Raw genomic sequence first — 13,434 nt, forward strand, 5'->3', positions numbered from 1 at the left:
GTCATCTGTCACTATTTCATAGCAAACAGGAAGTCTTCACGTTGGCCTAAAAGTTTGGTGATGAGCTCAATTCCGTTCAAGATCAATGCTCATGTGTGGTCTCACAGGGTCGCTGTAGGTTTCAACAAGTCAATTTTAAGACTTTTTAAGACCATAATGAATACAATTTCACATCCATATTGGCAGAAAAGCACAAAAGATATGAAGGAAAATTGCTAATTGTTCTTAGATCAATTCTGACCGGGTTGCACAGGCGCTTTAGTTCCGTTTTGAAAGACTTCTGAAGAACTATGCGTCAGTAATGTTACTGTAACGAGGGTGAGACACACAAGCACCAGACGTGGTCGCCAAAACAACAGGCTTTTATTGCAGTATTTGAATTATCTCTAATTAATTAGGGCTACGGTTACTGTCGTAACCCATGCCAACACACATCACCACTTCCTACTTCCTGTCCGCCCCCCCCACTCCGCTCACTGAGCACCGAAACAGCAATTTTTATGAGAATGAATTCAAAATAATCAAGATTTTGATGATGACGTCACACCAACTCCCCAAGTTATATAATCAAACATAATAAAAGTGATGTTTCTTTAGTTGCACAGACTTTGGTAAAACTTTCCTACTGTGGTGTAAACCAAAAATGTCTTTCATTTATTTTCAGTTTTTTGCATTCATGCACGCTTGTGTTCAGATGTCTGTCCTCTTTCATAATGCTTTGTAGATTTGTATTGTGTGTGATAGAAACGTTGGATGACTGTAGCGTATCTAAAACAAATAGACATGTCACAATGAGCTGATCATCGAATGCAGCAAGTTAAATTTTCATCATTTGGTGTATGAAGGGCAATTAAAAATAATGTTCACATGCAGATCTTAGCCAACAAACTGTATAATATGCTTCATAAGTACTGTAAGTCATGCTCATGCTGTGTGTGTGTGTGTGTGTGTGTTTTGTGTATGTGTGCCGTGCTTATTTTGTGTGTTTTTGTTTTGATGTCTGCAATGTGTGGATGCGAATCGGCTTGTGTGTGTGTTTCCTTTCACAGAGGCAGAGGAGCTCTACCAAAGGCGGGTGCTGACGATCACCGGCATCTGTGTGGCCTTGTTGGTGGTTGGCATTGTTTGTGTGGTGGCCTACTGCAAAACCAAGTATGTGCCTTTTCAAACCAATACAAAGTCATCAGTACACATTCATTGTTTAACCGTCTATTATGGTCTTACTGGAGCTTCGTGCGCGAGTTGGCATCCATTCTCTCAAGCGTTGACCTACAACAAAAAGTTATTTCAGTAATTTTATACAGGGCTTTAGTAGAATTGCTTTAGGTCGCCAAAGTGGGGTACACATACCCCCAGGGGTACACCAATGTCATGGGGGTAGGTGAATAAAAATGAAAAACATAATTATGACAAACATAAATATGGGCAACTTACTCACTCGCACAATGCAACTATCTTAAACCAATAAGGACGGAATAGTCACACAATGACTCCCTGTGAGATGTTCTACAACTTCTTCATTGTTTCCATGTTCTGAAACTTGCAGGAAGCACAGGAAGAAGATGCAACATCATCTACATCAGAACCAGAATCAGTGTGTGGAGCAGCCAAACCGCATGCTGGCCAATGGGCCCAACCACCCCGGGCCCGGTCCCGAGGAAATTCCCATGGTTGATGTGAGTCCAAACAGTAGAAACACACAGCAGAGAAAGGTACAGGTACAGTAATTCTCATGTTAGAATCAAATAATATACCTTCACAAAAACACACACTCAACATTGTGGTCGGACTGGTGATATCTAGCCACTTATACACTAAGTTTAAAACATCATTTTATAGCGCCAGTTCCACACTGCATGGCACAATACTGCTAACGATGCATGCTTATTAACTGCTGAGTCTGATGGAAAAAAAGGTATGTTGAGGTCAGACAAATTTGCCAAATAAGCTTTCTTGAGTGCAACACATTGGACATATTGAATGTAAAACAGAGTCAAGGTTCAAGTTCATATGGCGAGAAGTATTAGAATATTAAATGTCTCATACTATGCAAAATAGGAATCAAGCCCAAACTCTTTATAGTGATGACCAAACAGTATGAACAATAGCATGCAACAACTTGTCAAAATAACTTTAGAGATATTGTTCATATGCAAGCATTCTTCATGACACACAAACTCCTGTCAGTACAAATTGTATGCATCCACAGCTTCATGTATAGAATAGTTGATGAATATTTGATATGTTTTTGAAAACCCAGTCAACTGAGAAACACAAACGTGTGTGTGTGTGTTTTCAGTATATCTCCAAGAGCGTCCCTACCACGGAGTGTGTCATCAGCCATGGAGCTGAGGGTGCCGGCAACTACGCAGGCAGCCGAATGTCTACCCGCTCGCATCACTCGACCACTGCCTCTCATGCATCCAGGTAGCTTTTAAACACATCGAGTGGGCGAAAACATGTTTTATTTATGTGCTTCAATACCACAAAGAAACACAAGCGACCAAGAACATTGGTGCTCATTAACACTTGAGTGCAACACGGTGGAGTCAGATAATTGTTGTTTGTTGCTTTTTCGGCTGCACGGTGGGGAAAGTGGTTAGCGCACAGGCCTCACAGCTAGGAAACCCGAGTTCAATTCCACCTTCGGCCATCTCTCTGTGGAGTTTGCATGTTCTCCCCGTGCAGGCTCATATTGTTAAATTGAGACTAGTCCGTAAGTGTGAGTGGAAAACACAACTGTTAAAAAGCCCACCATTTTTAAATATGTCTCTATGCTTCACGTTTTTGTCAAGTATTGAGATTTAGCGGTCCTTGAATGCATCATAGTTGTACATTTTAAACCATAAATGCATTTAAACTGTGTGGATTGTGTATTTAGCATTTAGCTTGTTAGCTTCCGACCCTAGTGAACAATGGAGCTGTTTATTGTAAATGTTGATCTGAAACTAAAAGAATGTCAAGCTAGCAGGAGTGTTTTGGGGGAGAGGACGAGTGAACGCCGTTTCAATTACACGTGCATTTTCGCCGTTCACGCCATGGAACTCGTGCCAAAAGCGTGAATCTACTGTATGCTCTACTTTAACGATGTTAAATAAGCTTTTATAATAAGTCATTTTTCTGCCTTAAGTGTCCCCCTCCCCTGCCTTCTCAGTGCGGCTGTAACCTTTTTAAACCCTTACATCTGCAGACATGAGGAGCAGACGTGGAGCATGGAGAGAACAGACAGTATGAATTCCGACTGCCAGTCAGGCGGGCTGTCCAGCTCTGTTGGAACCAGTAAATGCAGCAGTCCAGCTTGTATGGCAAGGAGGGCGGCCCACTGGGGCTGTACGGAGGTATCCAGTCCAGGAATGCAGTACGGGGATTCCTATGACTCGCTAAGAGATTCACCGCACAGTGACAGGTAGCAACATCTTCTTTTTTTTTTGGAGACCTGCTGTCAGTTGACCTTAAAATAACAGCTTTTATAAGCCATTTTGAGGAACACGGAATACCTTCTTTTAGTCTATAACAGTGCTTATCAAATAGTGGGGCGGGTCATCCTGAGGGGGGGGCAGTGAGGTGTCAGGAAGGGCTTGAGAGGCAGTGGGGACTAGATTCAAGACTTCATACTCATTTCTGCCAGGTTGGCAGATCCATTAGTGTCATTCATGCTTGAACAATACTGGTCCTGATTACCCTGTCAGTGTCAAAATATTGAAGCCTGTTATTGTGTATTAAACACACCAGAAAACAATCTGAAAAAGCATGTTAAAGGCTATTTTTGTCTTGTATCATTATTAGTGTTGAGTTAGTAACATCAACAAAAGCCTGTTCATAAATTACCATTACTACGTCTCATTCCATTTACCTGAACTAAACGGTAGTTACACTCCAAAACGGTAGAGGGCGCCCGAGTGTATGACGCCACAATCATTGCTGACTGTGTCTTTAAGATTTTGCTTCCGCTGAGTAGGTCACGAGGCCCAGTCCGTGTAGCGTGCATTTAGCTTTTGGCAACATCTAGTGGTAGAAAGTGTGTACAACTCGGAATTTTTCAGGTGATTGAAATACAATAGAGGCTAAGAAGCGATCAAATAAGGCCATAAATTATCAAATTAAATTGACTTTTGGTTAGTTCTGACGAAGCTTTTTTTATTTCAACTTTCCTTTCAAACTGAGGCCAAACTAGAAATATAAACATTGAAACACAACACTGGGTTTATGGTACCGTGTATTGTAGAATTAAGCTAGGCTGCCTTTCTGGTCCAATAATAAATGCATGTAAGCTGTTTATCCTTTAACTTTAACTAGTAAATTTACACTGACCATGTGGTGCCTTTTTATGTAGGTATGTGTCAGCACTGACCACACCAGCGCGCTTGTCTCCGGTGGAGTTCCACTACCCCCCGCTGCCACCCCAGGTTCCCACCTTCCATATCACCTCACCCAACACAAGCCACGCCCTCTCCTTACCACCTGCCGCTGCAGCCTACCGCAGAGATGACGACCAGCCGCTGCTACGCTGTCCTGATGTATGTAAACACAATGTACAACTGGAAATGGCAGTGCGCAAGGCAGAATTGGAACCACGCACTGAGTGCTTTACACACACTATAAACCTTGCAATCCAATTGAAATCGGTGTTCCCAGCATCAACAGCTACGGCGGTGATAATGGCAAAGTAGAAGCTGTAGTAATTCAACATTTGATCAAAGTTACTGAAGATTTTTCTGATCAAAACGCGATCATTGCATAAAACTATCAAAACAACACATGTCATAGGAGCGTCTACTTCAATACTTAGCTACTTTGTCTCGGGATTATGGGAACTGTGGGTCTACTGTGATCTTTTTTGGGACAGTTAAATGAAAAAGGCCTGTACCTTGTCATTGTAGTTGTCAAAGTAATGTTAAAATATCACCTCTGAATCCAGTATCGTGTATCGTCTCGTGTCATTAGCTGAGTGTATTGTGAAGCAGATTAACCCTGGACTGGTCGCCAGCCAATCACAGGGCAAATAGAGACAACTTAACAGTCCAATTACCCTAATATGCATATTTTGGAATGTGGGATGAAAAAACACGCAAACTTCCAAACATGTTGGAGAATATCAGGCATCGGCGCTCGGAATGTGTTGGTGAAACAAACGCTTTTTACACTTGTGGTCTTCGATGTTTTAGGATCGCAGTTTGTACAGGCAGCCTCGGCGACCGCGGCGGCCATACTTGACAGAGAGCACAGGAAGTCTCCCATCAAGCCCCTACCGCCTCCCTGACGAGGAGGCCTATGAGACTACCCAGGAGTACGCCTCCTCACGGGAACCCATCCGGAGTCGACGCCGCCCGCGACGCAACCGCCTCAACGGACACGTCTCTCAGAGGTCTGCGGGCCTACGGGACTATACGTCACAGAGTTTCAGCCAATCAGAAGAAGAAGAGGAAGAGGAGGAGGAAGATGACGGTCAAGGGGAGCGCACGCCTTTCCTCAGTATGCAGAACATGAACATGGACCTGCCCTTGAGCGTGGCAGGTTACCATTCATCGTCAGGGGCTGACACACGGACTCATCGCGGACTCAGTCGGCCGGGGACTCGAAGTAACGGGCAGAGTCGAAGCTCTCAGTCGCAGCGTTTCAAGTCAGACAACATGCCCCTTTAAAACCGGCCTCCCTGCCACCCCCCCCCCCCATACCCCATCCCCCAACACTCACCCAAGCAGCCCTCCCCAACTCCCTTCCCACACACACTATTCCACCTCGCACACGCCTCTTTCTTCTTCTGGACTAGAGACCTGCACCAAGGAGAAATATTTTTATTTTGTATAACAGACAGATATTCTAAACAAATGAAATATTTATTTTCATTTCAGCAAAAATTGTCTACTAGCTAACAGCAAAGACTTTTTTATAACCGGGGGCGGGGGGATATTTATATGTAAAGGTTTTTTGATTTACAGCAGTACGAGAGATGAAAAAATATGTGCCAATTTTTTCACAAGTTAGATAAATAGAATAATATTGTGGTGCCTTTTGCTGTATGCTGAAGTCGGAGGTCCCATTGAGTTTTGTAGCCTTTCTTATGAAGACTTCTCATTTTTATAGAGACCAATCCTCTTCCTTACTTTTGCTTTGGGTTTTTTTTTCTCTGATTTGGGATCCTCCTCTTTTTGAACTGTGATCTGAGTACGTCATCATGCAATATTGAGTCCTTCTGTGTAAAAGGTGTTTGTTTACATGGTTTTCATCCACGCAGCACGCTCGTCTCACAGGGACATTGTCACTGGCGGGGGTAGTTTCGGATGAACGCATGTCATTCATTCACAGCTTTGATTTTTTTAATTTTTTTTTGTGGAATAGTGAATGGGAATGTGACATCAGTCTCATGTACGTGACCAGGGTGCTGCCATAACACAGGGGTTGCTTTTGAGAGTGTGAACGTGTTTGTTTGTTTGTGTGTGCGCCAGAATCTCCATTGCACTGACCCCCCCCTCCCCTTGTGAGCAGTCATTGCCCATCAAACCCACCAGTTGAAATCCAGCCTGACTCTGGCCTCTTGTGGACTGCCAAGCCCACGCATTTCCTATGCCAGCAGCTGAGAGCCGCACTGTGTCTCAGGACTTCCCCATCACATCACTGGAGTAAGAGGAAGCTGTCACCGCATCCACGTTTGCAGGCCAAAATCACATCACATACCCCCCCTCGGAAGCATACATGTCAGGGTCGTGGTTTCGGATTTGTGCAGAGAACTTTGACGGGCGAATCAGACTTTTATTTTTTTTAATTTCCAAAGGTGTGAAAGTGGGCGTGCATGTTGCACCCGAGACAACATTTTTATTTCTGATGTGGCAAGATTTGGGTTCCTCATTTATTTGTGTGCTATTTTCACCATATTGGAATGTCATCCACTTTCACTGCTCTCATAGGAAAGGACATCATTTGCATTAAAGGGACTGTTTGCAAATACTTTTTAAACCAGTAAATATATCCAGTAAGAACAACATTGACTAAAATATGTTACCATTAGCGGATTAAAACAACATAACAATTTATAGCAAGTTATTTGCAGCAAGTTCGCACCCGGTCGGCAGCCGCCTGAGGTTGCAAACAGTCCCTTAATAGGAATTTGGAATTTTGCCCATCTTCGACAATCCACATGTGAGACAAAAACACACCTTTCGCTTGTCTGTGTTTTAGATAGCTGCAGTTTTTCATTAACAAAGCCCTCTTAAAAAAAACATCCAAAAACTGTCACCAACATGTTGCTACCTGCATACTATCCAGGCTATAGTGACTACATAGAGAATATATAGAGGCTATAGACAAGCTATTATTATTATTATTATTATAGGTTATATATAAGACATTCTTATTGTAGGAGCTAACACCGAGGAACAGCGCATTGCTCCGACATTTCACACTCCCTTCTTGACTACTCTTGACTAAGGTTCTGGATCCTTATTGGTGGTTGGCCATGGCAACTTAGTGGTAGCAAAGACATTGCTTCATTGAAAAAAGTTCCGGTAATGAATATTGTGGCTTCACTCGATCAGTTTTTCAAAAATTAAGCATTTTCAAGCATAAAAATGCTATATTAAGTAAAATGCATGTTATAAAGCATTCAGCAGACACAGTCAAAGATTAGTTCTGGACTTAATCTCCAGAACAACACACTTTTATTGCAGGTTTCATTCATTCATTCATTTTCTACCGCTTATCCTCATGAATGTCGCGGGGGTGCTGGAGCCTATCCCAGCTGTCTTGGGGCGAGAGGCGGGGTAGACCCTGGACTGGTGGCCAGCCAATCACAGGGCACATATAGACAAACAACCATTCACACTCACATTCATACCTATGGACAATTTGGAGTGGCCAAGAAAGACACGTGTTGTCGTCTGACATATGGATTGTGGATGAAGGTCAAAATGTTAAAGAAGAGTGGCGTCTGTCTTTTATTTATAATTTAGCTCAAGGCCGGTGTAACACTAATTACATCATCGTTAGTATGCATTTCTATACGTTTATCGGTCAACTTATGTTGCTTGGTCATGTTGACTGAATGCTCTGTATGTCTCTTGTGTAACCCCCCCACCCCCCTTTGTCCCCTCACAATCATGTCGTTCTTTACTCCTTCCAGACCCGAAGAAGCATCGATGAATCAAGGCTACACATTAGAGAACAGCAAACTAATAGTCGAGAGATCATGTCAGAAACCCGTGCATTTCAGATATGTACAGTGCATTGGCTCTAGACACCCCCTCCAACAATAATCTTCACTCTTAAGAGTTGGTTTTAATATTGTTTTCACACAGGAGATGCATGGATCACAGAGAAAAACACCTTTGAAAAAGAGGAACCCCCTTCAATTCAGGGGAATCATATTAGAATTCTACTTAAAAGCATTAATTGGCTTCACGGCTCTGAGGTCTGCCTAGTTTTGTCTTATTATCACTGTAATCAATCTGGGAATCGCAATGTGGAAATACTGCAAGTGAGGGTAGTGTGCTTCTAGAGCTAGTTGAATTGTTAACACTCCCGCCCTCTTTCTCCTTTTCTCCTCACCCGAGACCCCCAGTCCCTCAGTACCACCCTTGACGTGCACACACAGCATACACAGCTAAGCACATACACGTACAAACACACACACACAAAAACACACACAAAAACACACACAAAGCCACACACAGCCCCATCATGTATGTCAAGCAGTTTGGCTCCATTATTATTTTCCCCCCCTTTCTCTTCTTTCCTCTGCCCCCCCCCCCCCCCCCCTGCATGTCCTAGTGGTACTGGTAGTTGGGTGCATGGAAAAAGCAGTCAGCAAACTGTTTCTTTTCTTTCCACTTGGTGAAAAAAATTAAATGTGTATTCATTTTAACATTCAGCAATAAATCCCCTTATCTTCATGTCCATCGTTCTTGGAATATGCTAGATTTTTTGCAAGTTTGATCAAAGAAAAAAAAAATACAACATACTACTTGTAAAAGACAAAAAGTCCAAAATCACTCAGTTCATATGAAAAATAAAACTTTATTGCTACCATTTTGAGAAAAAGCCTGTTATATTTATGAAAAATAAAGATGGTTGTTTGGTCATTTTCGTCCCCACAAAAGTGACGAGACAAAATTGGATCTGTTGTCAGTCGGCCACCTTTTTACTTATTATTTTTCTTCTTCTTTACAGTGCGAGTGACTTAGGACTTCCTTTAGTTACTTTAGTTTAGTTGGTTACAGTAAGTCCCGATTTACATCACAGTCTAGGAACTTGTTCGTGACCCGAGGACCACTTGTACTCCCAACTCGGGATGATTAATTCTATGATTAACTAAGAATCTGGTTATTAAAATAATAAAAATATTATTAGTCCAACAGTACACATGTACACATGTTTAAGGCGTATTTTTTGTGACCCTAAATTATTTTTGGCTTAAATTAAGAAGCATTTTGAAGTATAAAAATGGCTGAATTAAGTAAAATATAAAACATATTGAATGACACATTGTAGTATGTAGTGTTTCAGACTGGCCACTAGATGTCAGCAATGTAACATTGATGAGATAGTAGCCATTACAGGACAAGAAGGAACTCTCCTAATGCTAATTGGTGTGAGTCTTTATTATGTCTTATTTTCTCCTATTATGTCTACTGTATTGGGTTCTAACAAAACTGTTAAAAACCATATTTAGAAAGTCAAAAATATATATCAAAATATTCCATCTATAAATAAGGATCTTATTTTGCAGAAAATCAAATCAGGCCTCCAACCAAATCAATTCCAATAACCAAGGGATGACTGTATTTACAATTCCGAGTCAATATTCCCGTCATGTTTTTGCAACGGTAGGTAGGTATGCTTCGTATGGGAGAAAACACACAAATGTAAACATGCACACTCAAGAAGTCAGACTTTGGATATTTGGCACCATGTGACCTACTGCATCTTCAAGCAAAAGTTTGTCCTTCATCCAGCAGAATAAACGTTTGATACAGTGCATCTTCTTTGTCTTGAAGGGGTGTTTGTCAACGATATTATGAGGAGAACCAACGGCGCATCGGCATCCTTTGTGGACGTGTTTCATGGTGCACTTCTTCTTCCGACATGTCCTTTTGGAGGTCTGATTTGGTCCCTGAGTCAAGCCGAGTTTGGGGCTGTTGTAGAGGTAACTCCCTCTGATGAATGGGTGGCGGAGGATTCGGCTGGGTGTGATTCTCTTTTTCTGATCCCACTTGAACATAGCGTTCAGCAGCTTGAAAAAGTCATCGACCTCATTGTCTCGCTCTGGAAACATCTGGTTCCAACGAGAGTCAGGCTTAGGGATTGAGGGACAATCGATGGCATTCAGTTTGACAAAGCTACTGATTTTGGAACTACCAACCTTCCTCATTTCTTCCAGGGAGTATATCTTACTACTGATGGTGTCGTTTGATTCCACTGAGTATTCCTTACGTGTCTACAAGAAATACAGACGTGTTAAAGACGACTAGCTAAAGAAGCTAAAGCAGTGAAAGAACAGACAAATATTGATCAAATGTTGATCAGAAATCGGACGAGAACGTCAACATGAAGCTACCATGAGGCCTGGGAAGTTGTTCTTTTGCATATCAATTACTTTGAGGATTTTTGGATGTGGTCCTGGAAATGAATCTACTGTACAATTGTCACAACATTTAGTTTTAACGAGGTTGGTTTAATGAGGTTTAGTGGAGGTTTAGGCCGCTTCATCATTTCATCATCTTGCTTTTCAAATGTAATAAACACCTGAATCTGCATGGTAATACAGATTCAAACATCTCAAAATTGATCTCCTGATTATAGTCACCTTGCCTTACGCTTGAAATGTACTTAATGTGTAGGATTCAGGTAACCTTCTTTTAACAATAAGTACTTACAGTACCTTGAAAATCCACTGACCCAAATCTGTCTTGTTGAAAAACTGCCTCGTTGTCTTTCCGGCTTTAAGAATATTGTCTGGCGGCAGCCCGAGGACACCAATCATGCATTCCAGCTAGACAGATGTCATTAACAGAATGGTCAGTAGGGTACCTTCATACATGTACAGTCTGTATAGTCCAAGGATGTAAGAAAACCTTGCTAAAAGGAAGGGAATCAAACCAGCATTCAGGCATGAACACCTATGTCCTATAAAGTTAGTCATATAGTCTGCAAATCATTAAACAAATACACCATTCCTCTTTTAACTACTGTACATTTGGGTACTGTATTGTAAAGTGTTATTGTAATGTTTGTTTAAATGTGAACATAATCATCGGTACACCAAATATGTGAATGGAAACCGTATGAACGATAAGTCTCGATGGGCTCCACGAGAGTTTCAGTATCAGCAGTATTGATCCTGTATTAACTTGGTCACGAATCATCACATACCCCTACCCTACACTTTGGTCAGATGTAGACCCAAATACCAGTGAGGAACATGTGACATGTGACATGTGACACTTAAAGCAACATACTTACTAAGTCGTAGTCTGTGCTTCTCATGAAGGGAAAAATGCCAAGCACCATTTTCACTATGACCACACCCAGCGACCAGATGTCGATGGCCTCAAAGTAGCGGAGTCTCAGAATGATTTCTGGAGCTCTGTTTAAAAAAATTTTTAAAAAATCTGTAAATTGGAGAACTAAGTGACAACAGTAACAGCAACAAAACCATGGAGCCAACCTGAAATAAGCAACCTGTCTCATTTTGACCTTCTTGGCCTCGGCTCGACTCAGCGCCACACTGAAGTCTATCAGCTTCACCGTGAATGGCTGCTTTCCACGATCCACCAGCATGATGTTGTCCAGTTTTACATCACCGTGGATTACTCCCACAATCTTGAGTGCATCAAATGCGGAAGCTAACTGGACAGAACCATGTACAGATGTACAAAACTGTAAATGAATGATGAATTATTCAATGAATATACAGTACCTGCTGAATGACCAGTCTGATGTCCTGCAGACGCATACGACCATGTGCCTTATAGTACTGAGACAGGTTGATATCCAGCATTTCAAAAACTAGGTACCGGTCACTAGAAGAGCGACCATAAAACTTTACAATGTTGTCCCGGTCCAGCCTGATGTCCATTAGCAGTTGCAGTATGGACGCCTGAAAATACACCACAGCATTCTTTGTAATTGGAGCAAGTGGTAGTTTAGTTAAATGATGTACTAAAGACGTCCTGATTTGTATCTTTTTTATCGATCGGAGGTCAGGGGGTGAGCCTCACTCGAACAAAACATTGCAAAAATCTGAATTGATTTGCCTTCAAAACATTCAAAACACCCAGCTCCCCCAATTCTCCAAAAACTGCTGATAACTAGACGATGTTCTCCTCTGATTTTGGATTCAAAATAATGCAATAAATGCGGTTGTTTGAATTATTACATCAATGAAATTATAAAATATGTAAGTATATAATACTAATGAATGGGATTACTAAGACTTTGGATGAATGAGTATGTTTCCGGACCCGCAGACCCGAGCAAAAGTTGCTACATCGATTGTCTTCACCCTGAAAGCATCATTACTTGCACCTCTCACGTGTTCTCCATGATGGGCTACTCACGAAGCCAAATCACTGTATAAGTGTTCAAAGTGTGAGACAAATGTAATGGGACATACACCGGAAATTACGGTAACTTAAAATTCTCAAACTCAAACGCATGTTAAATTCATTTAAAATGCCCAAACTGTCAGATTTGGTTTTTGCGCTATTTTCAATGACGTAAAAGTGAGCAGGTTTACAGCAGCTACACACCTCACGTTGGACGGTCTTCCCTGGCCTGGCAATCTTAATGGCCATGTTTTCTCTTGATTTCCGATCCAAACACTCGATAACAACTCCATAGCTGCCTTTGCCTAAGACTTTTAGTGTCTTATACCTGTGAGGGAGGATTTCTGAGGAAAAATAGAAAAGATGAAGAAAATCCTGCCATATTTTATCATGCAGTGTGACTTTTTGATTATTTTTACCATATTAAAAGTTTGGTACCATAAACTATGTACCTTTAAGATTTAAACTAACAGAGGCCTTTTGGGTCATGGTGATTTTATTGCTCAATTCATTTTAGGTCATTTTAGAATGGCACATTTCATAACGGAACAAGACATTGTATGGAATCGTGCATGTTTTAACTTCTACCAATACATCCGGATATCTAACCTTTAAGTGACTTTAATTCCAAAGTTATGTAATGATGTCATCAAACATGATAATGATGACATCAGGGGAATGATGCCTTGTTTGTGTGTGATGGAGTTCAAAGTCTGGGAATGTATAATACCATACGGCATTTACTGAACGGTATAGTTATCTTCCCAAGTACTTGTACGTGATATTTGGTTAGCAAACTAGCAATAAAATAAAAGCCTGCAGTGTCACGTGTTTCTGTAGAGAACGGATATGTTTAAAGCTGCAAGCTGGTGTAAGTTTGCCTATTCTAAGGACA

The 13,434-nt window shown here is 41.5% G+C and overlaps 2 protein-coding genes across 6 annotated transcripts in view; one reads left to right on the plus strand and one right to left on the minus strand.

Annotated features, from left to right (window-relative positions):
• Positions 1–9,255, plus strand: part of LOC131110128 (pro-neuregulin-2, membrane-bound isoform-like) — a 40,179-nt gene extending 30,924 nt beyond the window's left edge. For 2 of the 5 annotated variants that reach the window (XM_058062865.1, XM_058062867.1), the window contains 6 exons: positions 1,050–1,152; positions 1,547–1,718; positions 2,300–2,427; positions 3,191–3,406; positions 4,334–4,517; positions 5,166–9,255. In XM_058062865.1, the coding sequence (XP_057918848.1) occupies positions 1,050–1,152; positions 1,547–1,718; positions 2,300–2,427; positions 3,191–3,406; positions 4,334–4,517; positions 5,166–5,642 (1,280 nt within the window). In that variant the 3' untranslated portion in view covers positions 5,643–9,255. The remainder of the gene's footprint in view (positions 1–1,049; positions 1,153–1,546; positions 1,719–2,299; positions 2,428–3,190; positions 3,407–4,333; positions 4,518–5,165) is intronic. The other 3 variants (XM_058062868.1, XM_058062869.1, XM_058062866.1) reach the window with 2 other exon arrangements.
• Positions 9,256–9,871: 616 nt separating this feature from the next.
• LOC131110668 (homeodomain-interacting protein kinase 1-like) lies at positions 9,872–13,028 on the minus strand. The gene is made up of 7 exons (XM_058063955.1): positions 12,992–13,028; positions 12,744–12,883; positions 11,912–12,091; positions 11,660–11,841; positions 11,455–11,578; positions 10,874–10,984; positions 9,872–10,429 (listed from the first exon to the last, which is right to left on the minus strand). Exons 1-7 carry the CDS (start codon positions 13,026–13,028, stop codon positions 9,872–9,874), a joined length of 1,332 nt encoding a protein of 443 aa, XP_057919938.1.
• Between the last annotated feature and the right edge of the window lie 406 nt (positions 13,029–13,434).

This window comes from Doryrhamphus excisus, chromosome 23 (assembly GCF_030265055.1).
Source record: "Doryrhamphus excisus isolate RoL2022-K1 chromosome 23, RoL_Dexc_1.0, whole genome shotgun sequence".
In the NCBI taxonomy this organism is placed as follows: Eukaryota; Metazoa; Chordata; class Actinopteri; order Syngnathiformes; family Syngnathidae; genus Doryrhamphus; species Doryrhamphus excisus.

Excerpts from the sequence above, each read along its gene's own strand:
- LOC131110668 (XM_058063955.1), bottom strand. The coding sequence starts at position 13,028 with ATGACCCAAAAGGCCTCTGTTAGTTTAAATCTTAAAG. Across the intron at positions 12,884-12,991 it reads TGTTAGTTTAAATCTTAAAG|AAATCCTCCCTCACAGGTAT; the intron begins GTACATAGTTTA and ends ATTTTTCCTCAG. Across the intron at positions 12,092-12,743 it reads GGAAGACCGTCCAACGTGAG|GCGTCCATACTGCAACTGCT; the intron begins GTGTGTAGCTGC and ends GTGTATTTTCAG.